The sequence below is a fragment of the Balaenoptera borealis genome, assembly GCF_965194805.1.
Source record: "Balaenoptera borealis genome assembly, chromosome: 2".
In the NCBI taxonomy this organism is placed as follows: domain Eukaryota; kingdom Metazoa; phylum Chordata; class Mammalia; order Artiodactyla; family Balaenopteridae; genus Balaenoptera; species Balaenoptera borealis.
Genome location: NC_138867.1, coordinates 172753188 through 172779218, shown reverse-complemented (window position 1 = coordinate 172779218; position 26031 = coordinate 172753188). Strand labels below are relative to the sequence as shown.

General features: G+C 57.0%; 3 protein-coding genes across 19 annotated transcripts in view; all 3 read left to right on the top strand.

Annotated features, from left to right (window-relative positions):
* Window positions 1-2350, top strand: part of MAST3 (microtubule associated serine/threonine kinase 3) — a gene marked incomplete at its 5' end in the record, with an annotated part of 36787 nt that extends 34437 nt beyond the window's left edge. For all 16 annotated transcript variants that reach the window (XM_082381282.1, XM_082381294.1, XM_082381281.1 and 13 more), the window contains one exon: window positions 260-2350. In XM_082381282.1, coding sequence (XP_082237408.1) covers window positions 260-792 — 533 coding nt within the window. In that variant the 3' untranslated portion in view covers window positions 793-2350. The remainder of the gene's footprint in view (window positions 1-259) is intronic.
* Window positions 2351-3429: 1079 nt separating this feature from the next.
* On the top strand, window positions 3430-15939 carry PIK3R2 (phosphoinositide-3-kinase regulatory subunit 2). 2 transcript variants are annotated; one of them, XM_082381347.1, is made up of 16 exons: window positions 3430-3577; window positions 5382-6129; window positions 8947-9039; window positions 9386-9427; window positions 9536-9667; window positions 9758-9968; window positions 10463-10548; window positions 10699-10807; window positions 10897-10995; window positions 11144-11324; window positions 11427-11552; window positions 12589-12731; window positions 12962-13138; window positions 13967-14038; window positions 14212-14382; window positions 14710-15939. In XM_082381347.1, the coding sequence occupies exons 2-16, from the start codon at window positions 5808-5810 to the stop codon at window positions 14915-14917; spliced, it is 2172 nt and encodes a 723-aa protein (XP_082237473.1). In that variant the 5' UTR covers window positions 3430-3577; window positions 5382-5807; the 3' UTR covers window positions 14918-15939. The 2 variants fall into 2 exon arrangements, with proteins under 2 accessions (XP_082237473.1, XP_082237474.1); XM_082381348.1 differs by lacking the exon at window positions 8947-9039.
* Window positions 15940-18304: 2365 nt separating this feature from the next.
* On the top strand, window positions 18305-22290 carry IFI30 (IFI30 lysosomal thiol reductase). Its single transcript, XM_082381380.1, has 7 exons — window positions 18305-19011; window positions 20050-20232; window positions 20323-20397; window positions 20627-20719; window positions 21538-21690; window positions 21871-21924; window positions 22009-22290. Exons 1-7 carry the CDS (start codon window positions 18769-18771, stop codon window positions 22069-22071), a joined length of 864 nt encoding a protein of 287 aa, XP_082237506.1. The 5' UTR covers window positions 18305-18768; the 3' UTR covers window positions 22072-22290.
* Window positions 22291-26031: the final 3741 nt, after the last annotated feature.

Below are 26031 nucleotides of genomic sequence, written 5' to 3'. Positions count from 1 at the left end.
CGGTGGGCAGGTACCTTTGGCTGAATGATTCAGTGAGTCATTTAGGTGAGAAGTGGGTGAAGAGGAGCTAGGGCTTTGATGGATGAGTAGGAGTCCACCAGATCTAAGCCAAAGGAAGAGCCTGTTCAAACAAAGGAAAAACCAGGCCTGATGGGTGGCCACAGGGAACAGTGTGGGCTTTTGGCAGTCAGTCTTAGGGCCCCACCTCGAGGCTGGCACATTGAGGCTGGTGGCCCTGACCCTCCCCTGTCACCCACAGACACAGTGTCTCCACCCAGCGCATCCCCAAGCTCCAGCAGCCCTGCATCTCCGGCTGCCGCTGGCCACACCCGACCCAGCTCCCTGCATGGCTTGGCCACCAAGCTTGGGCCACCCCGCCCCAAAGCTGGCCGCCGCAAGTCCACCAGCAGCATCCCGCCCTCCCCGCTGGCCTGCCCGCCCGTGTCAGCGCCCCCACCCCGCTCACCCTCGCCCCTGCCAGGGCATCCGCCTGTGCCTGCCCGGTCCCCAAGGCTGCGCCGAGGCCAGTCGGCTGACAAGCTGGGTACAGGTGAGCGGCTCGACGGGGAGCTGGGGCGCCGCAGCCGCGGGCCAGACTCCGAGCTGGTGGTCATGCGGCGGCTGCACCTGTCCGAGCGCCGAGACTCCTTCAAGAAGCAGGAGGCTGTGCAGGAGGTGAGCTTTGACGAACCACCTGAGGAGGCCACTGGGCCACCCACCTTGGTGCCGCAGATCGCCGTGGAGGGCGCTGAGGCTGTGCCAGGAGCCCTTGGACCCTATGAGAAAGACTAATCCCCCCTACCTAGCCTCTCCCTGGCCTGGAAGTCAACCCATTTTTTGTGGAATGTGTTTTCCATAAATTGACAGCTGGATGGAGACTGAGCCACCAGCCTCTGACACCTGGAAGATGAGAAGCGATCGCGTTTCTTGCTGGAAGGTGCCTCCCTCATGTTCTGGAGCCGATCAATCCGGGGGCCATAGGGGCAGGCAAGGGAGACTAGGGTGGCATTGTAAATAGCAGCAAATCCCTGCAGCTAATTTATTACGTTTTATAAGCGATAGCCAGACTGAGCCGCCACTGTTAAGGCGGCTGCCCAGGTCTTGTCCCATGCACTTGGGACCCATCTGTAGACCCTGCCCCCTGGGCTGAGAAGGAAGCACTTTGGACAAGTCAATGTGTGTTCGTGTTTTATGGTTTTTCTGAACTTTTAAAGCTTTTTTGTGTTACTTGATCCCATCCCTGACTCAGGACCCACAGATTTGAAGGGATGCAGCCAAGCTTACCTGTCCAGGCCCAGTTTGGATGACTTGGAGATTCCGTAAACAATTCCCCTCCACCACAAAACAAAGTAATCTTGATGATGGACTGGATTCTGAAGGCTACTTCCCACCATCATAGCCTCCATCCCTAGGCCAGCCTTGCTAGAGTCTGCCTCCAGTCCTATAGGCTTAGGAGGTGTGGGAATTGGGGCTTTGATATATGAGTAGAAGTTCACCAGATCTAGGCAGAGGGGTCACCCGCATCACAAGCAGACACTGATGCCCCAGGAGGCAGAGGCCTCACAGGACACTGCCAGGGTAGGAGAAGAATGTCCACCCTGGACAAGATTTTTTGTGTTTGATGCCCACCAGGGTGAGAACTTGACCATGATGTGTCTGTAACAGCCCCTGGGGGGTGCCATCGATATGCCAGAGCCTTGTAGGGATGAAATTCGAGTGAGAAAAATCCAACTGGGGGGCAGTGAGGCCCAAGTTGGAATCTTGGCTTCACTGTTTGGCTCTGGGAAAATGACTTCCCCACTCTGTGCCTCAGTTTCCTTGTGTTTACAAAACAAATCCCAATGACTATTTATTAAGCACCTACTGTATGCCAAGCGCTTTTACTTGTGGCTTTTCCCTCAGCCAACCTTGAGAAGGCTGGAGGTGGTGTCGTCATCCCCATTTTACAGACAAATAACTAAGGCCTGGCAAGGCGTGGAAACTTGCCCCCACCATTGCCTGGCAAGAGTCATGCAGCCAGGCCCTGTCCTGAGCATTGTAGTCAAGGGAGCTTGAATGGAGAATCTGTTGTCAGATATAGCCGACTGCAACTCCAGATCTCTCCCCTGTAATGCTGTGTGACCCACTGGGCATCTCAGAGTCTCCATTTCCCATTCAGAGGTGGCCAGCAAGATCACCGTACCCCACAATGGTGAGGGCACTTTCCAGGCACTGCAGCCCACTCTGTGTTCTCTCTGGAGACATCTGCGTAGCACTGCCTGGTGTTGGAACTAGATCAAGGCTGTGCATGACTTGCTCCCGCCTTCCATCCCGGAGCTGACGGTGAATAAAAGCCCACATTTACAAAGAAGAGGTCCAATGTCTGGATTTGTGAGGGGCCAAGAAAAGGTTAAGGGAAGAGTGGGGTGGGGGGCGGGATGAAAACAGATCCTTGGCTCAAAGTCACTTGAAGTGGGTTTTGAAGGCTGCTGGGACTTCACTGTTGAGATTCTTCCTGATGCCTTCTCTGGTCCTGGCCTCCTGCTGTCCTCTCTGAATTGAGTACCCATCGTGGGCTCTGTCCTTAGAAGCTTCATCCAGACACCCGTCTGGGGCTCTGAAGCTGTGTTAATAAATAAATAAACCATCTTTGTGCCCTTTTTTAACCGGCTGTGCCCTAAAGTTCCCCTCGCCACCACTGGAACCCAACCCAGCCCGAGCGCGTTCGGTTACTTCCGAAGCGCTCCGTAGGTCGGAAACCTTTGGCCACGCCCCGTTTCCGAGTGTCTTCGGCTATCTCCGGAAAAGTCCGCATCTGGACAGGCTTTGGACTAGTTCTCCCTACCCGAGAGAGTTAGTTCAGCTGTTTCCGGACGCTCTGGGCTACCACGGAAACCCCGGCTTTCAACCCCGGCTCCTTCTCGGCTCTCAGCTTGTTTCCTGAAAAGCGCAGCTTTCTGTCTGAGCCCCTCCCCCCAACTCTGCCGCATCCATTTCCTGAGTTCTGGGCCACCTCACTCGCCCTCTGGAGCCGTCCATGCTTCGGCAGTTTCCGGAAGCTGGTGGTCGCCTCTAGATCTAAGTTCGCAGGGCCTCATTTGGGACCGAGCACCCTTGGTTTTTTCCAGAAACTTTCCGAAGTCTCGGGGCCCAGCCTCTGTTCTGCCGGTCCAGGGGGAGCGCGCTCGGTCATTTCCGGAATCGCTCGGGCATCTCTGAGTCCAGCCGAGCCTAGCCGAGCTCAGCCTCGGAATTATTCATCTGACCCGATTATGTTCGGCTGTTTCCGGAAATGATCGGCTATCTCGGGGCGCCCCCACCCCCACCCCCGTTACCCTCCAGTCCCGCGGGAGTACGTTCGGCTCTTTCCGGAAGCATTCGAGCGTTCCCAAGCTCCGCCTCGGCCTCGTTGCACCCTCCCGGCCCGAATACGCTCGGCCGTTTCCGCCGGGGGCGGGCCCGACCATTCGGAACCTCGGCGGCGGCGGCGGAGGTGGGGATCCCGCGGCTGCGGCGACGGCGGCCGCGGTAGAGCCACGGGTCTGGCTCGGCTCTGCGTGACGGCGGCCGCGGCAGCAGCGGTGGCGGCCGCGACCAGGTAAGTCCGGGTTGGTCCGCGTGGCAGGCCGGTCTGGGGGTTCGGTCAGATGCGGGGCGCCCAGGCAGAGTGTGGGGCCACGGTGGAAGCCAGAATGCGAGCAGGGCTGCATCGGGCCCCGCGGGAACTGGGGGCCGCAGGGAGCGGGAGGCCCCTGGCTCGACCTGGCTGCGTTGCAGCCTTCCCCGGACGATGGGGGTGGAACGGGGGACCCTAGGCAGAGATAAGGGGTTGGAGCTGCGGCCCTGAATTGAGGGAGGCCCTGCTGGAAGTGGAGCATTGAGCAGTAATGAGGGGCGCCCAGGCATTGTGTGGGGCATAGTGGGGTGCAAGACGGTAGAGGGTCGACTCCACTTCCGGCCCCTGGGCCGGGCTGCGGGGTCCACGCAGGCCCGAGTGCGCGTCTGCACACGCGTGAGCGCGCAGGCCCTGAGTCCAGCCGCCAAGACCCCAGCCAGGCCTGGCCTCTCCACCCGCCTCTTGGATTCGGGGAGCGCTGGTTCCCAGGCGCGCACACCGGGGCGTGTGCAAACGTGTGCTCAGCTGGGCGCGGAGGCGGGCAGGCAAGCGGATTTAGGCGGTTTCCTGGACGTCCCCCTCGCTGGGCCTCAGTTTCCCCACCTGTAGAGTGGGGGTACAGGGGCCAGGGAGCGGGTAAGTTGGGGCGTCCTGGAATGTGGAGCTTGTGCCCCCAGCTCGGACACGTCTTGCTGCTCCCGTGGTCGAGGGATACAGTCTGACCCTCTGCCTGGCACTCGAGGGCCCTGCGTGGTCTGCGGCTTTCTTAAAGCCACCCTGAACTCTTGGCAAGCATTTCTTGCTGTCAAGTCTTTGCCTGTACTATTTCCTCTGGCCAGTGCCCCCTCCTCTCCTCTGTGAGGACCTGCCCCTAGGAAAAGCACCGCCTACCACCCCCCAACCTCTCTGGAGGACTGAACCTGCAGGGCTGAGATTGAGAATGTGTCTGTGCTGGGCTGTGTCTCCCTGAGACTGGGGGCTCCTAAGGGGTGATCATTGCCCCTGCATCCAGCAGCCTCCCTCTTGGCAGTTGCAGTGCCCTCCTTCCCTCCACCCTTTACTGGCTCCATGTCTACCCTGGAGCTAAGGTCCTCTTGGCCTCCCACCACCCCCCTTCTGTTTTGAGTACCTACTGTGGGCACCAAACTGAGCAATGTCTGGACACCGCCCCCCCCCATTCCCTCCTCCCCCGCAGAGATCAGAGATCCATTTGTTTGGACTCACCTCTAGACCTTTGCCTGTGCTGGGGCCTCTGCTTGTACCTCCTTTCCTACCGCCTTTTGCCCCTGACGCCTCCTTCTGTGCTCAGCTGGCTCAGTCTCTCCTTGGGGCTCCCACAGCACCCTGAGCATCGCCCATTACACCCTACCCACTCTGGGTATAACTATCTGTCATGTGGCTGCTGCCTCCTCTCATCTATCCTGGGCCTTGTGAAGTTGGACGGATCTGAGTTTTTGAGTCCTGGCATCCTGGCCCATTGAGTTGTCCAACAAAGTCCTCCCTGCTCTGAGCCTCAGATTTCCCATCTCTAACAGGGATGATGAAGAGCTTGTTTACTGAGCATGCAATATGCCCGGGGCAGATTCTTTGGAGCTCTGCCCCCAACAACCCCAAAGGAGGTCTATTATTGTACCCATTTTACAGCTGGGGAAACTGAGGGGACAGGGACTGGCCCCCCCATTACCCAATGAGTCAGGGGATTCTAACCTGGTGTTTGGGCCCATCTCTGAGTTGGGGGTGGCAGGAGTCCAAACTGGCTGATGCTGCCCTGCCCCTCTCCCCCTAGGTCGGTGTCCCGAGCCGAGCATGGTGACAGCCTGTGCCCTCGGCCCCCTCGCCTGGCGCAGCTGGAAGAGCCGCCAGCCTCGGGAGCCGATGGCCCCCCACGTGAGGGAGTGAGCGGCCCAGCCCAGCCCTACGGATTGAGGGGGGACGCAGCGGCTGAGTGACCTGAGATCACGCTGCTGCCGCCCCCCTCCCACCAGTTGACGAATGGTGGACCGAGCAACGAGTGACCCTTGTCAGGGTCGTGGAACAATGGTGGGAAGCAAGGCGTGAGCATCCCCTGTGGTCACCTGTAACTTCCTGGTGGAAATAGAGGTCTGAGTCCCCAAGCCCACCCAGCGGACCCTCCTGGCCCCCACCCCAGGCTGATGGGGCCACTGGGGCCCCGAGCAGCCACCTGACCATCCATACCCCACCCTGCCCAGCCATGGCTGGCGCCGAGGGCTTCCAATACCGTGCGTTGTACCCGTTCCGCCGGGAGCGGCCGGAGGACCTGGAGCTGCTGCCGGGCGACGTGCTGGTGGTGAGCAGGGCAGCCCTGCAGGCGCTGGGCGTGGCCGAGGGCAGCGAGCGCTGCCCACAGAGCGTGGGCTGGATGCCTGGCCTCAATGAGCGTACACGGCAGCGCGGCGACTTCCCTGGCACCTATGTTGAGTTCCTAGGGCCTGTGACCCTGGCCCGGCCTGGGCCTCGCCCACGTGGCCCACGCCCACTGCCTGCCAGGCCCCGAGATGGGCCCCCTGAGCCAGGTGAGCAACAGGTAGGGCCCCTGGCAGGGCTGGGGAAAAGGGGGAGTGCCCTCAGACCCTCAGTATCCTCTTCTCTCCCATGAGGCAATGGTGCTTCTTCCAGGAGAGGAGGAATAAGGACATTTGGTTGGTCGGCAAGTGTTCATTACACTGCCGTCAAGGGCTGGATGCAGTTCATGGCACTGGGCACCGAGTGGTGGACACAAGGCCTGGCCCTGCCCTCATGGGGCTTCTGGTTCAAGAAGTGATGAGAACGTGATTAGGTGATGACAGATGCTGTGAGGAGGGAGCCTCTCAGGAGAGATGGGGGTAAAGGGCTCCGGGCAGCAGGTACAGCGAGGACAGAAGCCCTGAGGTGGGAATGTCATGACGGGTTCAGGGAACAAGCCATCAGGTGGAGCGGAGTGAGGAAAGGGGCAGGGTCCTCACCTCAAGGACTTCGTGTGATTGATTTTGAGGACAATAGGGAGTGTCCAGTAAGATTCAGGGGCTCAATTTAGCTTCATCTTGTGGTTTGCAGACAGAATCCCTTGAGGAACCCCCTTTGTTGTAACCCTAATTTTCCCGTTTCCAAAATGAAGAGAGCCAAAAAGCCCAAAGAAGGTGGGCTACTCAGTCGAGGCCACGCAGCACAGTGACGTGTGAGGACCCTACATCCCTCCCCAAAGAGACCCTCGGCCATCCCTACTTCCAAAGAGTATCCTGGGAGTGGAGAATCAGGGCACTGAACGTACGCTGCAATTGCTGCGTGCTGGGCTGTATGCTGGGCAGGGCGTGTGGCTTCCAACCAGGGAAACCGAGGCTCAGCTTGTGGGGAGGAGGCTAATGAGTGCTGAGCGCCCGGCATGGTCTGCTCCGACCCTCACAGCCGCCCAGTGAGGCCCTGTGTACAGATGTGGAGACCAAGGTGCAAGGGGGTTGAACCACTCGCTCAGGGGCAGTCACCCAGTGAAGGCCAAAGCCCCTGGGAGGCACCGTGGCCCCACCCGACGGCCTGCCTGGTTTTGTGCCCGAGGGACACTGATGCCCAAAGAGGGTCAGGCCAGGGTCCCACAGCGTGGGGTGGAATGGCGGGGTGCTGAGGCAGCATGGTTGCTGGCTTGGGCTTTGCAGCATCTGGCGTCTCCAGGGCCAGTGCCTGCGTCCCGCCTCGGCCTAGAGGAGCAGGAGGAGGCCCCATCCGGGCTCCCAGCCAGAATCTGCCTCTCCCCCTGGTAACAGCCGCCTCCCTCCTGCGCCTGGCCTGGGTCCAGACACCACACACATCCCCGCTCCAGGCGGCCACCCCGCCCCACCCTCCAAATCTTCCAGGACTATATGACATCAGCTAGGACCAGCCCTCTCCAGGCCTCAGTTTCCTCATCTGGAAATGGGGGGTACTAGTCCTTTTGTTCAAGCCCTGACCCTCCGGGATCCTGGGACCACCAGGCAGCAGGCTGCAGCTGCCTTCCCTCCATTCAGCTCCACGCAGGGAGCTGCGTGCCAAACCCTGATGTCACCTGCGCCCCCGTCTGGCTGTGCACCCACGGGGAGGTTGCTCCCTCCCTGAGCCTCAGTTCCTCATCCGTAAAATGGGGATAATGCCTATCCTGATGGGACCTCCCTCCATGCTTTGCAAACTGGTCACAGGCAAATTTCAAAGTTGAATTTCAGAGTCCCCCTACCAGCTGGGATGTCACCCACCTCCCCTTGTTCGCTCACTTTTTTTTTTTTTTTTTTGCATTTTTGACACAGCTGGGCCTTTCTTCAGCTCAAGGCACCACCTGGCCCATCACTCAGGGAGGCCCCGCAGGCCCCGGCTTGCTCCTGCTGTGTGCCAGGGCGTCCCCGCCAAGGGCCAAAGCTGCATCAAATGGTGGCTGTGCAGGCAGAGTGCGCCTGAGCACAAAAGGCTGGGTGGGGCAGAAACATGGGGCTGGGGGGGGCGGGGTTGGGACACGGAAGGAGGTCAGCATTTTTAAAAGGGGGGAATTTTTTTTTTTTTTTAAGCAAAATGACTTAGAAAATGGAGAAAGGTCCTTGGAATGAGGTGTTCTGATCCAGCTGGGGTATTTTCCTTTTACTCTCTTCAACCACTTTGTTGTTCCCACTGAGAAAGGAGAGATGATGCCATCGACCAGTTTCTCAGTTGAGGAATCTGAGGCACAGAGAGGGTGGGTCCTGTGCCTGAGGTTGCACAGCAAGCAATGGCAGAGCCCTAAACCTGCTGTATGGGCGTCCTGTGGCTGCTGTAATGAACTACCACAAACCGGTGGCCTCAAACAACAGGAGTTTATTCTCTCATGGTTCCGGAGACCAGAAGTCCAAAATCAAGGTGTGGGCAGGGCTGTGCTCTGTCCAGAGGCTTTAAGGGAGGATCTTTCCTTGCTTCTTCCAGCTTCTGGGGGCTCCAGGTGTACCTTGGCTTGTGGCCACATCACCCCAATCTCTGCCTCTCCCTTCGTATGGCCTTCTCTTATAAAGACACCAGTCATTGGATTTAGGGATCTCATCTTGAAATCTTTAATTATATCCGCAAAGACCCTATTTCCAAGTAAGGTCACAGTCACAGGTACCAGAGATTAGGAAGTGGACATACCATTTGGGAGGACACTAGTCAGCCAACTATAGCTGGCCTGTGTAGTTGGGTGAATTGATATTTTAATCTAGAAAATCGTTTCCCGCTAATTCAGCCCTCCCAGCCCCACCAGCTGGGCCTTCTTTCCCCCCCTAGAGTGGTGGTCCAGATGCCAGGCACTTGGGCTGAGATGCAGCAGGCAAAGAGAGGGACCGGGGTCCTTCTAGGGACCCTGCCAACATTCTGTCCCCTCCTGCCAGGCCTCACACTCCCTGACCTACCCGAGCAGTTCTCCCCACCTGATGTGGCTCCCCCTATCCTGGTGAAACTTGTGGAGGCCATTGAGCGGACAGGTGAGCCTCGGCCTGGCTGCAACCCCTGGATTCTGCTTGCTTACCTCTGGTGATGGGCAACTCATCTCCTTCACAGGGCTGCTGGGTTCACTCTGTATGGGAAGAGGCTGAGTCTGGATGTTCTGGGCCTCCATGTTGAGTTGGGAAAGGAGTAACTCCCGGGGGGAATGTAGACCCCATCATTGCATGTGCCATGCCCTCTGCCACCATTTCCCTCCCCTCGCCCTGTTCTTACCTCTGGGAGGTTAGCAGCCACCCCAGACCCCACACGGGGGTCGAGGCAGCGTTTGAGGGCTGGCCTTGCCACGTGGGGTGGCGCTAACCTACCCCATCCCCTTCCCCACAGGGCTAGACAGCTACAGGCCTGAGGCACCTGCCGCGCGCACAGGTGAGGGAAAGCTTCAGTGGGCAAGAGTGGGAGAGGAACCTGCCCCGGACGGATGATGTCCCCTCCCTGCGCCCGCCTTGGATCGATGTATCCCCTTTGCACCCGCAGACTGGTCGCTGAGCGATATGGAGCAGTGGGACGCTGCAGCCCTGACTGATGGCGTGAAGGGCTTCCTGCTGGCGCTGCCCGCACCCCTTGTGACACCCGAGGCCGCGGCTGAGGCACACCGAGCCCTGCGGGGTGAGTCTGGCGGGAAGCCCGGACTGGGGAGGGCGCTGGGGCGGGCGGGTGCCGGCCCTGGCTCACCCTCCCCTGGCCGTCTGTCCGCAGAGGTCGCGGGGCCCGTGGGGCCGGCGCTGGAGCCCCCGACGCTGCCGCTGCACAGCGCGCTCACACTGCGCTTCCTGCTCCAGCACCTGGGCCGGGTGGCCCGGCGCGCCCCAGCCCTGGGCCCAGCTGTGCGTGCCCTGAGCGCCGCCTTTGGGCCGCTGCTTCTGCGGGCGCCGTCGCCTCCGCCGCCGCCAGGGGGCGCGCCCGACGGGTGAGAGGCCTGGGGAGGCGGGGCTGAGCCGGAGCAAAAAGGGGTGGGTCTTTAGATGGAGGAAGGGCTGGAGACGTAGCCAGGGCGGGGGTCTAGACGATGAGAAAGGAGTATGGACGGGGCCCAGCGGGGAAGAGGCCAGAGCTGTCATGATGGGCGAGCTAGGAAAGATAACAAGGGGTGGGACTTGAGGTCCAGGAAGACTCTAGCAGGGCTTGGGACAAGGTGATGGGGCCTAGACCGGAGGGCAGGCACTTGAGTGGTGTCTGTACCTTCCTTCACATGCTGACTCCTGTTGTTTGTTGTATGAATACTTATTGGGCGCTAACTGCATATGCATAAACAGTAGTGGGTCTCCCACACCAGCCTGCGTCACCTACTCTTCTTCCCCTCACATGCTTTCACATAGACCCCCCGCCAGACGCGCAAGCACATGCAGGGCCCTGTGCACACCAGGCCCTACCCAGCGCTCACCACACGTCCCTTCCCTGTAGGACTGAGGCTACCCCCGACTTCCCTGCGCTACTGGTGGAGAAGTTGCTTCAGGAACATCTGGAGGAACAGGAGATTGCGCCCCCAGGTGACCTCCACCCCCTTGTATTAGCTCCTATCGTTGGGGACCAAGAATGCTGACTCGGAGCCCTGCCAGTATCCGCAGGCTTGGTTGCAATGGGAGCTGGCCACAGTATACAGTTGGTGCTCAGTGTGCATTTGTTTTCCTGTCCCCCAGCACTGCCACCAAAACCCCCCAAGGCAAAGCCAGCCCCCACAGGCCTGGTCAATGGGGGCAACCCGCCCTCCCTGCAGGATGCTGAGTGGTACTGGGGTGACATCTCCAGGTAGGGTTGTGGGGTGGAGCCACATGGTGGGCAAAGCCTGAGGGGTCGGGTCTCCCAGTGGGCAGCCCCAGTCCTGGCTGTCTCCACAGGGAGGAGGTAAACGAGAAACTGCGGGACACACCTGATGGCACCTTTCTGGTCCGAGATGCATCTAGCAAGATCCAGGGGGAGTACACGCTGACCCTCAGGTGGGGGCCTGTCCCTTCAGGGAGACCAGGGGTGAGCGTTGGGAGGGAGAACACCCAGGTCAGAGGACTGGGGGTCGCACAGCCAGTGGGACGTTGCTGGGTCTGCAGATGCTGCTGGTCGCTGACATCCCCTCTCACCCGCCCCTAGGAAAGGTGGAAACAACAAGCTGATCAAGGTCTTCCACCGAGACGGGCACTATGGCTTTTCGGAGCCACTCACCTTCTGCTCTGTTGTGGACCTCATCACCCACTACCGCCACGAGTCGCTGGCTCAGTACAACGCCAAGCTGGACACGCGACTCCTCTACCCGGTGTCCAAGTACCAGCAGGTGCAGGGCTGGGGTGGGAGCTGGGGGCGGGGGTGGGTGGTGCCTGGCCGGGCCTGGGCCTGTTTCCCAGGTAGCTTCCCTGACAGCACCGGCTATCCCCAGGACCAGATCGTCAAGGAGGATAGTGTGGAAGCAGTGGGCGCCCAGCTCAAGGTCTACCACCAGCAGTACCAGGACAAGAGCCGCGAGTATGACCAGCTCTACGAGGAGTACACACGCACCTCCCAGGTACCGCGGGCCAGCGCACCCCGGGAGACCCAGGCACGGAAGGGCAGTGCCAAGGCCACAGGGACAGACGTCCACTTCTAGGTCACAGCAGGCTCTTACAACCAGGGACCACCCTAAAAACATAGAAATCAATGTATGTGTTTCTAAAAAAAACAAAACAGATGAAGAGGCACCAACCAGCCTCCCAGGAGCGGCTGAGCTGTGGGAGATGTCTTGGTTGAGCCTCTGGGCCTCAGTCTCCCCATCTGGAAACTGGAACCGTGAGTCTTAATTACTTCTCCATCCCCTTCAACCTGGATGTTATTCAAAATGATGATAACCGCCTGACGAAGAGTTGCCTAAGACAAAGGGTCAAGAGGTCATGGAAAAGAGCAGTGTCTTTTAAAAACAGGGAAGTGGGGGGAGGTTTTATTACTCAAAGACTGTGTTAATAAATTTCTCTTGTAAGTTGAGATGCAACTTATTCAGATTGAACATCCATCTCAAGCAGGGAATTTCTCTGTCTCCCCTGTAGTCGCTGAGCAATTTCTGTCTTGTCCCCTTTCTAGTGATGGGTCACCTGAGGTTCTAAGTGGACAAGATACCTGTCTGGGATCAATTAGGAACATCATGACCGTGGAAATGGCTTAGGCCCCCTGAGCCTCAGTTTCCCCATTAATAGTTCTGACTTTGTAAGAGGCTGTTGGGAGGTTTTATGAGATGATGCATGGAAGGTGCTTGGTGCAGCATCTACTCTGAGAAGGAGCCCCATGAATTGTAGCAACTAGATTTATCATTAATTCTCAGCCGTGCTCACAGACCCAGGTATTTTTTAAGGTGCCTAAAGGAGGATCTAAAGGAAGAGGGGGTTTGGGGAGTGTGGGATTTGAAGGCTGAATAAGAGTTCGTTTGGTGAAGGAGAGGCTAGAGGAACGATGCACGCGGTGGAGGGAACAGCTTGAGCAAAGTCTCCATATCAGGTTGGGATCTGCCTTTATCCCTCCTGAGGGACTTGCGGGGAGTCCCAGGAGGTGCTCAGATTTACTCCCTCCTCCAGGAACTGCAGATGAAGCGCACAGCCATCGAGGCCTTCAATGAGACTATCAAGATCTTTGAAGAGCAGGGCCAGACACAGGAGAAGTGCAGCAAGGAATATCTGGAGCGCTTCCGGCGTGAGGGCAATGAGAAAGAGATGCAGAGGTGAGTCTGGTTCCTCTGCCCTACCCTACCGCACCTTCATCTGACACAGCGCAAGTGGGGAAAGAAAGGAAACAGAAGGGGCAGCCTGGGTTTCAGGGGAAGAGAGGGTCGGTTGAAATGGTTTTGAAGGATGAATAGGAGTTTGCCAGAAAGAGCAATCAGGGAAACAGCATGTCCAAAGGCTTAGATACTGGAAGCCATCTGAGGCCTCTGAGCCACTCCTCCTACAGGATCCTGCTGAACTCAGAGCGACTTAAGTCTCGCATTGCTGAGATCCACGAGAGCCGCACAAAGCTGGAACAGGAGCTGCGGGCACAGGCCTCCGACAACCGAGAGATTGACAAGCGCATGAACAGCCTCAAGCCAGACCTCATGCAGCTGCGCAAGATCAGAGACCAGTACCTCGTGTGAGTGCCTGGCTCTGTGCTCACCCGTGGATCCCCCCGTTAGTGCAGGGGCACCTGGCGAGGTGACCTCTGCATGCATCTCACTCTTGCTTTCTCCACCAGCTAGCCCCACCTAGTCTCCTAGCCCCCTCGTCTGTCCACCAGCCCCTTCCCTCTCGATCAGGCCCCTCCCATCCCCCTCAGAAGGGCTCCCTGTGCGGTGGCCTCAGCCTCAATTGTGGAATGGGAACACTGCTCTCACGAGGCCGGGCCACTGGGAGCCTCCGACAGGGTCCACTCCATGAATGCCAACTGTGCAGCTCAGCACACGGTGCCCAGCCTGAGCCCAGGATCCCTCCTCTGCCCACTGACCCACTGAGGACTTCATCAGCGGCTTCCTTCTTCCGCCTGGGTCTTTGACGCTCATGTGCACCTGTTGTGTGCCAAGCACCCTGCACACGTTAGCTCACTTGGTCCTTTCAGAGTCCTTTGTAAAGCTGCCCTGTGCAAAGGCGCACCACTGTGCAGTCCCCGGGACTGAGCCTCTGATAGTGATAAGACCTTGCCATGATGGCACAATCCAGGGTCTCAAAAAGTGTTAACAGAAACATAATAAATAGGGGGGTTCCCTGGCAGAGCTTGGGGAGTCCATCTGGGTTCAAGTGGTCCTTGGCCAGGCCAAGGCTGACCCCTTGTGGCAACCAGGGGTATCACACCCAGAACCTGCACTTGTCAGCCCTTGCCTCCAGGCAGGCTGGCCTGGCCCATGGTGGCTCACCCTGCCTGTGTTGCAGCTGCTGTTCCCCTACCAGCGGAGCAGCAGGAGCCCACCTTTCCTCTTCCCCCCAGGTGGCTCACTCAGAAAGGTGCCCGGCAGAAGAAAATCAATGAATGGTTGGGGATCAAGAACGAGACTGAGGAGTGAGTGACCACTTGGTTGGGGGGGGGAGGGGTTGTCCCAGGGGAGGGGCCGTTTTTGGTGGGCTTTGCAGAATGAGTAGGAGTTCACCACGGAGGGAGAGTTGTCCAGGTGGCAGGGGGACCTTGGAGGCTGACGAGTAAGTGACCAGGGCTCCTCCTTGCCTCCCCCGCAGCCACTACTCACTGATGGAGGATGAAGATGATCTCCCCCACCATGAGGAACGCACGTGGTATGTAGGCAAGATCAACCGCACCCAAGCTGAGGAAATGCTGAGTGGCAAGCGGGATGGCACCTTCCTCATCCGTGAAAGCAGCCAGCGGGGCTGCTATGCCTGTTCTGTGGTGTGAGTGCCTGGCGAGGGAACGGAGAGTGGACTGAAGGTGGGGAGGAGGGATCCGCCCATTCCTTCCGAGAGCTCTCATTGAGTGCCAACTGTATGTTAGGCCTCGGGAAGACAGTCCGGAAGAAGCCCTAGATTCTTGGGGACAGGGGAGGAAGCTGGAACAGTATCAAAGCAGGAGATTGCGGGGTCTGGACCGGGTCGGCATCCAGCATCCAGGAAATGGGGAGATGTGGGTGCCAGGCAGGGTCACCCGACAGGAGTTGGGGGACGGGGCTGGGAGAGCCCGGTGGGGGCCCATCTAACCCACCCCTTCGCCTGCACCCACAGGGTGGACGGTGACACCAAGCACTGCGTCATCTACCGCACCGCCACGGGCTTTGGCTTCGCAGAACCCTACAACTTGTACGGGTCACTGAAGGAGCTGGTGCTGCACTACCAGCACGCCTCGCTGGTGCAGCACAACGACGCGCTCACCGTCACGCTTGCCCATCCTGTGCGCGCCCCGGGCCCCGGGCCCCCACCTGCCACCCGCTGAGCTCTGAGCAGGAGAACTGGCCCGGCTGGGGTGGCAGCTACATCCGCGGTCTCCATCTTTTTGAACCTGTCTCTTCTTTCTTGGGTTTTCTCCATCTCTCTCGTCTTTGTGAATTTCTCCAGGTCTATCTGTTTTTCTCTTCATCTCTCTGCAATTCTGTCTCTCTCAGGTTCTCCTCCGTGTCTGCCTGTCTCTCCATGTCTCTTTCTCTTGAGTCTCTATCCGTCTCCCGCTGTCACACTTCGTCTCTTTCTAGCTCCATCTGTCTGTCCTCTCTTTCCCTCTTGGTCTCTGTCCCTCTATGTATCTGTGGTGGGGGTCCCGCCTCCCCCACTCCATCCCCCTTCCCCCACCAGTACTGCCCTCCCTGCAGCTCTGGCCACCCACACCCCTGTGCCCTGCCCCTGACAGGCCCCCGGGGTCCCCAAAGCCCCACCTTGGCTGCACCTGCCATGTTTACAGAGGCCTCCGGGCTGTGCGGCCCTGACCTGGGTACCCCGATTTTTAAGCCATAGACCTGGGATCAGGGCAGGAAGGAACTTCGCTTGGCCACTTCCAGGAACCTCATCCATGACATTTGGGGCCAGGCGGGACCTGCCCCACAGACCCCAACTTCCCCTTCAAATCCTGAAGTGAAACCCGGTTAACACCATGACGGGGCTGCTGCCAAGAAGTAACCCCAAAAAAGAAAATAAGTAAAAATAAACTCATGAGCTGACCCCAGGCCTCCCAGGAACTGAGGCCACCAGCACCTCTTGGGCAGCTGACACGCAGCGCTGCCCACAGCACCTCTACGCGATGCAGACTCAAGGCTTCTTCTCAATCATGTCGGGCTCTGATTTTATTTTTCCTCGACTGTACGTAAAGCCCTCTTTTCTCTCCTCTTTTGGGACGAGAGCCCTGGTTTTCTACGCCGCCCACGGACCCCCATCCCACCCCACCTCCTGCCTGCCTGGCCAGGCTGGCAGGCGGGTTTTGTATGGTACGTTGATACTGATGTGGATATAAAACATTGAACTTGATGGATGCTTCTGTCTTTGGTGACAGGCTTCTTTAGCTCCGGGCTGCCAAACGAGGGCTGACAACCCCTGCCTCCTCCCCACCTCCACCCCCAACCCCAGTTTATTTTTTTTATTTACTTATTTTTTATTTTATTTTATTTATTTTTTGCCTGCGTTGGGTCTTCGTTGCTGCGTGCGGGCTTTCTCTAGTTGCGGCGAGCGGGGCCTGCTCTTCGTTGTGGTGTGTGGGCTTCAGTAGTTGTGACTCGCGGGCTCCAGAGCACAGGCTCAGTAGTTGTGGCGCACGGGCTTTGTTGCTCCGCGGCATGTGGGATCTTACTGGACCAGGGCTCAAACCTGTGTCCCCTGCATCGGCAGGCGGATTCTTAACCACTGCGCCACCAGGGAAGTCCCCCAACCCCAGTTTAGATGCTCACGTCCAGAGAAGTTGAGAGACCCACCAACGTCACACAGCAGAGAGGCTCAGACCCCAAGCTCTGCCCCACACCCTGGCCTGCTGGGGGGACCCCAGGCAGACCCTGGCCCAGCTCCTCCCTGGCCCCCAAGTTGGAGTTGGAGTTCCAGCAATCAGCCACCAGCCCTACCCTCCAGAAAGTCACCTCCCCTCTGATGTGCAGCTTCATTGCCAGGCAGGCTCAATAGTCACAACCCCTCCCGTGACACCCAGAGGAGTCTTCAGTGCCAGCCCCTCCCTGCTGACCTTCCACTGACCCCCTCTCCACACCTGTCCCTGACGCCAGCTGCCATGTCCCAGGGGACACTGAGCTGGGTCCTCATGCTGTCTTTAACGTAGATTCATGTTCACCATCTTCCCCCTCCCCAAGGTCCCTGCCACTCTACCCTCCCCTCTCACACCCCCAGGGCTGGGAACCTTCTGACCTTTCTTCTCCCCGCACAGCACCTGTCAGGATCCAAACACGCCTGAGGCAGCCCCAGGTGGATGAAGGAACCAGGCTGCCTCTGACCCATCTCTCCACTGGGCTCTCAGAGGGACAGGACTTGCTTCCCTTGGCCTCAGAGCTCTGGTCCTTCCCAAGCACTGTCCCCGCTGAGTGGTCAGTCAGGAGGCGCCCCATAAATAACTCCAGCCCGGACTCTGCCCCCACTGTGGTCTTCACCCACTGCATGGGTGGACGCAGGGTAAAGCTCACCTTCTCAGTCCCATGAGTCCAGCCGGGTGGAGCCTGGGGGCACAAGAGAACGGCCCACAGAGCCTCTAGCCGGTCCCCACACTCAGTCAACTGTGTTTTCTCAGAGACGTCGCCTCCCCTCTCTGATCCTGTTTCCTCTTACCAAGTAGGGTCAGTAGTTTCTATCCCTGCCCCCAGTGGACACCTCTGAGGGTTCCACAATCAAATGGGTGAGGTTACATTTATGAATTCCTCCAATAGGGCTAGTGTTTAATAACCACCGGAAAAATAGTAGCAATTATATTTATTGCTATTTCTTCTGTCCTGCCCAGTACAGGACCGAGCACACACTAGTTCCCCAAAGCTGTGTTGCTTAGTCTTGCAGGTTTCACAAAGGAAGTGGGTTTTGTTCAGGGTTCAGAGGAATGGGGTGGGGGTTCATCCAGCAGTGGAGACTTCAGGGGAACCCCAGCTCCCAAACCTGCTGCTGTGAATGTGGCCACGCGGGCCACGGTTTCCCCAGAACTGAAGCGGGACACGGGCTGTGGAGCCGAGGACTGGGCCGTCTTCCGGCCCACGGGTGAGCATTTTCTCTGGGGGGGATCTGAGTCTGTGTCGTGTCAAGGCCTTGAAGTCTGAACGTCTCGGTTACTTCCCCCAACACTACCAGCCGCCAAGCCCTTATCTGGGCTATTCTCCCTGCCCTCACTGCTGTCCCGTCAACACCTCCCCAGGCTCACCTGTGTCACCTCCACACCCAGCCTGGGGCAACTCTCCCTCTGCTCTGAGCCCCCCATGGTAGCTTTATTCCCCAAACCTCACTTCTCCCGTTTTACAGAATGAGTTGAGGCTTCATCACTTGAGATGCCCACACCGTCCCAGAGCAAACGTGGGTTTGGCTGATTCCTGTGGGTTTGGGTCCTACGGGGCCAATCCCCCGCCCCCGCTCCACGTACAGAGTACAGGCTTCAGGTAATAATGACTGCTCCAACCCGGGCCTCTCTTCTGACAAGGGCGCTGGCTGAGGGCAGGGATGCCCCCCTCCTCAAGCCTTTGGACGGTGGAAAGAAGGAACACCAGCTTTTTTCTCTCCCCACCCCCCAGCCAGGGGTGAGGGAGCCAAGAGAAGGGATCCCCTCCCTGCGCTGGCTTCTGCTTTCTGGCCCAGCTGTGGCCAAGCCTGAGTCAGCCCCACGGGACCACGCTGGTGGATCTGGAGCGTCTGGGCTCTGGAGCCTGAGAGGGGGAGGGGGTGGAGGTTGAGAATTAGGGGGGTCCGGGCCAGGCTAGGGGAAAGGGCCCGGGCTGCTCAGCTCCTGCCCGCTCCCAGGCCAGGGATCACCTCTCATCGGAGCATGGTGTGGGGAGGCGGGGTCCCCGGGCTAGGACCAGGGGCCTGGAGCACCCTGGCGGCCCCCAGAGGGATCCGTGGACCCATAGAGACCCTCCTATCTCTTGGTCTCTCCGTGTCTCTGTCTCTAAGCCCCCACCTATCCTCCGCTCAAGGTGCTCAAGCCCCAGCCTCACAGGACTGGACGGGGCTGATTACGGGGAAGTGTCGGGGAAGATCGAAGGGCAGCACGTTGTTCAGGAGATTGGGAGCCCAGCACCTGGCGGGCTGTGGAATGCGGGTGGGGTCGGGGTGGAAAGAAAGACCCAGAGAGAGAGAGAGAGAAAAGTAGAGATCCCTAGAGACATCATGCCCCGGCCCCCGAGAGGCGTGTGCACCTGGAGGCGGGCCCGGCCTGGGGGCTGGGCCACCGCCTGGTTAAAGGCGGCTTCTTCCCCGGGACGCTGCTCCCGCCGTCGCACGTTCGCCCCCACTGTGATGGCCTCGTCGCCTCTCCTGCTGTTCCTGCCTCTCCTGCTGCTGCTGGAGGTCGCCGCTGCGGCGCGGGCGTCCCCGCTGGAAATACTCCCCGAGGGGGCGGCCCCCTGCGAGGTAGAGAAGGCGACGCGGCGGGCGGGCTGGCGGGGACCAGCGCCCAGGCGAGGTGCCCGCGGCTCCTCCCGCTCCCCAGACTTCGACGGGGACGACCGGGGTGTGGAGGGGACGCTGCCCGGGTCGGTGCCGGCCGCCCCCCCACCCCACCCCCGCTTCAATCCTTACACTTTGGCCATACTTCCCTTTACCTTTTGCTTCCCTAACTGGAGTCTGAGTCGCTCAGCTGTCCCCCCACCCCATCCTCCCGCAACTCCCCCCGCCCCCCCAGGGTGCATTGAGCACCTACTGTGTACATCTGGAGCAGGAATCAGAGTCTCCTCTTTTAGGCCAGGGGAAGCCCAGACTAGCTAAGCGGCCTGCGCGTGGCCACCGCATTCATTAGGGGCTCCTTATTGGGTGCATTTCGGTCGGGGAAGAGCTCGCGTGCTCCTGGTGCAGAGGAAGCAGATGCCCTGGAGGCTGAACGACTCGCTCACAGATGCGACAGTCCGCCGCCCCTCAGCTGTAGTCGGAAGTCAACACCTATTAGGCGCCGCCTCTGCAGTAGCCTTGGGAGGGGTTCAGTGGGCCCGTGGAGAGGAAGAATAAATGAGTCAGCGGGTATGTAGGGCCTTGCTCAGTTCAGGGCGAAGGCTCTAGGGATGAAGTGGAAACGAATGAGCCTGCCTTAGTGGTATGCCTCACGAGAAGGCAGGACTGAGAAGGCAGGATTGACGGCAGAGACCAGAAACGTGCATGCCTTGAATTCTTACTGCATGGCGTGCCCCTGGGTGAGGAGTTTCACCTCACCTGGAGGAAGAAAGCAAGACTTGTGCATTCATTAACTGCCTACTGTTTGCAAATCTTTGTCACATCCATTCTGCAGACAGACTGATATTTAGGAATATTTAGGAATGCCGTTAAGCCTCAGAGTCAGGATTCCACCTGGCAAGGTCCGGAAGAAGTGTGAGATGGAGCACCTACTGTTTGCAGCTCCCTTCCTGCAAGAGAACCAAGCAGAGCTGCATTTGAATCACATCCCTTCCTTCCATGCAGGCCGGTGAGCTGTGCCTGCAGGCGCCCCTCCGGAAGTCTGACCCTCCGCCCATCAACGTGAGCCTCTACTATGAGTCACTGTGCCCCGGCTGCCGGTACTTCCTGATCCGAGAGCTCTTCCCGACGTGGCTGATGGTCTGGGAAATCCTCAATGTCACGCTGGTGCCCTACGGAAACGCTCAGGTGCGTGGGTGTGGGGGAAACTGAGGCCTGTGGCCAGGGGAAGGGGGTCTGGGCCGGGAGGCAGCCAGCACTCACCCCACTGCTTCTCAGGAACAGAACATCAGCGGCAGGTGGGAGTTCACGTGCCAGCACGGCGAGCAGGAGTGCAAGCTTAACAAGGTGGAGGTGAGCAGCCCCCAGAGTTCCCGAGTTGGGGGCACGAGGCTGGGGAGACTGCCCACGATAAGGAAAATGAAATCAAGACTCAGAAGGGATAGACTGCAGCCAGCTCCGTCCCTTGCCTGTGTGCCTTCATTCTCCACTTTATTAGTGGACACTCGTGGTTATTCCCGGAGTGGTCTTGGGGTGCTCTGGGCCACCCTCACATCCTTGCCTGCCCCCACCCCCACCCCAGGCCTGCCTGTTGGACCAGCTGGAGAGGAGCGCGGCCTTCCTGACCATTGTCTGCCTAGAAGAAATGGATGACATGGAGAAAAATCTGAAGCCGGTGAGCAATGCCCCTCACTCAGCCTGGGTTGGAGGGCCCTGGCCTTCCTGCATCCAGACAGACCCAGGTTCAAGTGCTGGCCACGACTACCACTCTCCGTGCAGCCCCAGGAAAACAGCCTCCCCTCTCGAAGCCTCGATCTCTGAATCGAGAGAACGAAGATCTTCTGGGGACGTGGGTAGATCAGGGAGGGCTTCCTGGACAAGATGCCTCCGAGCTGGGCTCGGACGAACAGGAATGTGAAGGGACACAGGTGGTGATCCTTCTCTGGGGTAAGGAGATGACAGGACAGGCCCACTTAACTCCCTGGCGGGTTATGAAAAAGAACTCCCAAAGGAGTGACCCATCTGCCCTGATTGTTTATTCATTCATCAAACATCTGGGCCACCCAAGAGTCCTGAGCCACCCTGAGACACCTCCAGGCCCTGCAGAGTCATTGTATGGAGTGCAAAGGATGAGGGAACACCCAGGAGACTCAGGGGAAGGGGAAGGAAAAGTGCTCCTGGCAGAGGGAAGAGCAAGTACGGATGCTCTCAGGAAAATAAAACACTATAGGGGTCGGGCTGCGGGTCTGGTCTTATGGGAGACAGGAGCAGCCTGAGCCCCTACCTTGGGGGCCTCCACTCAGGCATGTATTAAGCACCCATTGTTTATGGGCATTGCTGCATCCCTGTGAACCCAACTGTCTCCTGTTGCTAGTGAGGAAACAAAAGCTTGGCTTGGGGTGTGGGGTGGTGCTAGTGGGAGGACCGTTGGGGAGATAACAGGGAGGAAGCTGAGACAGCACCCCAGCTGGCCAGCTCCCCCTCTGCCCTCAGTGCCTGCAGATCTATGCTCCAAAGGTGTCCCCTGACTCCATCATGGAGTGTGCCACAGGGGACCGTGGCATGCAGCTCTTGCACATCAATGCCCAGCTCACGGACGCTCTGCAGCCACCCCACGAGTATGTGCCCTGGGTCGTCGTCAATGGGGTAAGAACTCTTGCAGCCCTCAGGTCATCCCCCAGGCAGGGACCGGGTTGATGGATGTGACCACTGGGCTGGGAGGCAGGAGGCAGGGGCCAGACTTGGGGCCATTTGCAGCCCCTTCTGGGCCAAGCACGGGTTGGTTGGGGCAGGTGGGACTTAAGACCTCCTGTCTTGCTTGTGCAGAAACCCATGAAAGAGAAGGACCAGCTCTTACGCCTCGTCTGCCAGTTATACCAGGTAAGCTAGACAGGGAACAGAGGGATTCAGCTGGTGGGGGCAGGGTCTCCTTTCAGGACCCCAACTCCTGGCCATCTCCTCCAGGGCGAGAAGCCGGATGTCTGCCAACTCATAGCCAGTTCCCACAAGGAAGTCTGCTTCAAGTGATGGCCGGTGCCCTGGGAGGGAACTGATGCAGGAAGAACAAGATCCCACCTGCGCTCATTTTTTGATCCCTGAGTCAGCAGCCACTACTTATCATCCAGATAATTTCTACACATTCCACGAAGCCGAGACTCAAAATTCTGCCCTGAGATCAAGAATCTTGCCCCACTGAGAACGGTGCTACACTGAAACTAGTTCAATAAACACTTCTGGATGTTGTGATTCATTTGTTAAGTCAGCAAATCCCCTTTTCCTGGATCTGCACAATGCTGGAACCCCTGAGAAGCCCCCTGTCCAGGGGATGCAGAGCCAGACAGACATCCCTAGTCCCATGGGGGCAGGGATGGGCTAGAGGGGGAGGCACCAGCACTAGAGAACCCAGAGGAGGAGTGAACGTTCTGCATAGGGAGGAGGGTCATTGGGACTGGGGTTTTGAAGGGTGACTAGGAGTTCATTAGGCAGAATATGTATTTATTAATTCAGCAAACATCCCTAGCTACCCCTTTTTGTTGCCTCACATTGGGTGTTATGGGTTAAGCCAGAGAATGGTAACTGGAGCCAGGCAAGGCCAGAGGATGGGGCAGGGACCTTGTCTGGGGAGTCTGAAAGAATATGTTCACTGGGGGGAAATCATGGTGTTTCAGGGAATGGGAACCAGTGTAAAAAGGCCCAGATAGCAGCAAAATCCGGAGTTAGAATGGCAGGCTGAGGAACTTCCCTGGTGGCACAGTGGGAATCTGCCTGCCAATGCAGGGGACAAGGGTTCGATCCCGACCCGGGAAGATCCCACATGCCACAGAGCAACTAAGCCCGTGTGCCACAACTACTGAGCCTGAGCTCTAGAGCCCGTGAGCCACAACTACTGAAGACCACGTGCCTAGAGCCCGTACTTCGTAACAACAGAAGCCACCGCAATAAGAAGCCCATGCACCGCAACGAAGAGTAGCCCCTGCTCACCACAACTAGAGAAAGCCCATGCACAGCAATGAAGCTCCAATGCAGCCAAAGGAAAAAAAAAAAAAAAAAAAAGAATGCCAGGCTGAGGCACCTAAGAACAACAGGGCATGTTACAGGATAATTTTCAAAGAAAGGAAAAATCGTGATTCTCATACTGATGTAAAATGAATCCATGTTAAAGATTTTATTTAATTCATGATTAATTAGGGAAACAGGTCAGATATTCAAAGAACAGATGGATTTATAGGTCAGGAATATTGAAATGATTGTGCAAAACCGACTTTTTCACAGGGGCAGGGGATGGGAGAGCTCTTCCTTTTTTTCCCACCCAGCTTTATGTTTTTCTAATTTTAATACAGTTGACCCTTGAACAACATGGGCTTGAACTGCATGGGTCCACTTCTACACGAATTTCTTTCACTAAATATGTACTATAGTCCTACATGATCCATGGTTGGTGTGTGTGGTGAGAATGCTTAAGATCTATTTGCTTAGTAACTTTCAAGTGTACAATACAGTGCTGTTAACTATAGCAACCATGCTGTACCTTAGATCCTCAGGACTTACTATCTTACGGTGAAAGTTGTACCCTTTGACCAACATCTTCCCATTCCTTCCCTCCCCACCAGCCCCTGAAAACCAACGTTCTTCTGTTTCTATGAGCTTGGCTATTTTATTTATTTATTTATTTATTTATAAAAATGGATGTTTATTTTTTTAATAAATTTATTTTATTTATTTATTTTAGGCTGCATTGGGTCTTCATTGCTGCACGTGGTCTTTCTCTAGTTGCGGCGAGCAGGGGCTACTCTTCGCTGCAGTGCACGGGCTTCTCATTGCGGTGGCTTCAACTTCAACTACGACTACTAGGCACGCAGGCTTCAGTAGTTGTGGCTCGCGGGCTCTAGAGCACAGGCTCAGTAGTTGTGGCACACGGGCTCAGTTGCTCCGCAGCATGTGGGATCTTCCCAGACTAGGCCTCGAACCCATGTCCCCTGCATTGGCAGGCAGATTCTTAACCACTGAGCCACCAGGGAAGCCCGAGCTTGGCTATTTTAGATTCCACATATAAACTAAATCATAATTTGTCTTTCACTGTCTGTCTAATTTCACAGCATAACGCCCCCCAGGTTCATCCATGGTGCCACAAGTAGCAGGATTTCCTTCTTTTTTTTTTAATGACTGAATGATATTTGAGCTGTGCCTTTTGTTAAAAATAGTCTCAGGACTTCCCTGGTGGCACAGTGGTTAAGAATCCACCTGCCAATGCAGGGGACACGGGTTCGAGCCCTGGTCCGGGAAGATCCCACATACCGCAGAGCAACTAAGCCTGTGCGCCACAACTACTGAGCCCTCAGGCCACAACTACTGAAGCCCACATGCCCTAGAGCCCGTGATCCTCGACAAGAGAAGCCACCACAATGAGAAGACGGCGTACCGCAGTGAAGAATAGCCCCCGCTCTCCACAACTAGAGAAACCCCACATGCAGCAACGAAGACCCAACTCAGCCAAAAAAATAAAAATAAAAAATAAAATAAAATCTCAAAGAAAGTCCTTCCTTGACAGGTCTCATGGGATTTGCCCTGATTATTTTACACAGGTGCAGCAGGAGTTCAGTTTGCTTTACTGCAAGTTTCTGTAAAGAATCTCAGGGTGGACTTCTAAAAGCCTCTATCATTTGTTAACTGGAGATAACTCGAGTTTCACCTGCAGTTTCATCTGTGCCTTTTGGTGAATTTCTCTCTTCTTTGATGTCCCCAAAGTATGGCAAGGATCTTGGTTGGCCAGGCTGGACCTGTAGGGCTGACCCTCAAGTCAGGGACAGGCCAGTTTTCCTGTGAGGGTTTTGTAAGCACTGGCTCCCAAAAGTCCAACTTAGTTTCTTGAAAATGGCTGGTGAAATTGTATCTGGAAACAGTCTGTCTTCCAGGAGGTGGAGCTTAATTCCACCCCCTCACTCTAGCCCTAAGAGTGGACTGGATTTTGGAACTCAATTCCAAAGAGTAGGGAAAGGGAGAAATGGTAACCTGACAGTGGAGTAGAAACACCGGGCAGACGTCCCTTAATCACGTGAGCCAGGTGAGCCTCACGTGATCCTGGTTAACATCATGTGATCCGAGTTAGCGTCACCGGGGTAAATCATGTGATATCACATGCACCATCTGATGCAAGGAGGACACCACCTCTGTGGGATTCTCCCTAAAGACCCAGAACCCCAGTCTAACCACAAGAAAACAGCACCCAAACCAAGATGGAGGGACATTCTACAAAATGTCCCACCGGTCCTCTTCAAAAGTGTAAAGGTCATGAAAAACAAGAAAAAACCCTGAAAGAATCACAGACCAGAGGAGCCTAAGGAGAGGGGATGACTAAACGCAATGTGGTGGGATTGTGGCCAAGTTCACATTTGAACGAATAACTGGAATTAGGATTGATAATGCTGTCCTGTGGTTCCCTAACATCAGCCAATGCACCTTCAGGAATCTGCCACATAGAAATGTATCACAGGGACTTCCCTAGTGGTCCAGTGCTTTAAGAATCTGCCTTCCAATTCAGGGGATGGGAGTTCGATGCCTGGTCGGGGAACTAAGATCCCACATGCTGCGGGGCAACTAAGCCCGCGCAACACAACTACTGAGCCCACGCTCCCTGGAGCCCACACACCACAACGAAAGATCCCACGAGCTGCAACTAAGACCCAAACGCAGCCAAAAATAAAATAAACAAATAAATAAATACTAAAAAAAAATTTTTTTAAAGAAATGTATCACAGAGCTAAAAAATACAACCAACTAGTGAATGCAACAAAAAAGCAGAGTGGCATGGACATATATACACTACCAAACGTAAAATAGCTAGCTAGTGGGAAGCAGCCGCATAACACAGGGAGATCAGCTCCGTGCTTTGTGACCACCTAGAGGGGTGGGATAGGGAGGGTGGGAGGGAGAGGCAAGAGGGAGAAGATATGGGGATATATGTATATGTATAACTGATTCACTTTGTTA

Coding starts and splice junctions, on each gene's coding strand:
- PIK3R2 (XM_082381347.1), top strand. CDS start 5,808: ATGGCTGGCGCCGAGGGCTTCCAATACCGTGCGTTGTACCCGTTCCGC. Junction 6,130..8,946: donor AGATGGGCCCCCTGAGCCAG/GTGAGCAACAGG, acceptor CCCTCCTGCCAG/GCCTCACACTCCCTGACCTA. Junction 11,553..12,588: donor AGTACACACGCACCTCCCAG/GTACCGCGGGCC, acceptor TCCCTCCTCCAG/GAACTGCAGATGAAGCGCAC.
- IFI30 (XM_082381380.1), top strand. CDS start 18,769: ATGCCCCGGCCCCCGAGAGGCGTGTGCACCTGGAGGCGGGCCCGGCCT. Junction 20,398..20,626: donor GCAAGCTTAACAAGGTGGAG/GTGAGCAGCCCC, acceptor CCCCCACCCCAG/GCCTGCCTGTTGGACCAGCT. Junction 20,720..21,537: donor TGGAGAAAAATCTGAAGCCG/GTGAGCAATGCC, acceptor CTCTGCCCTCAG/TGCCTGCAGATCTATGCTCC.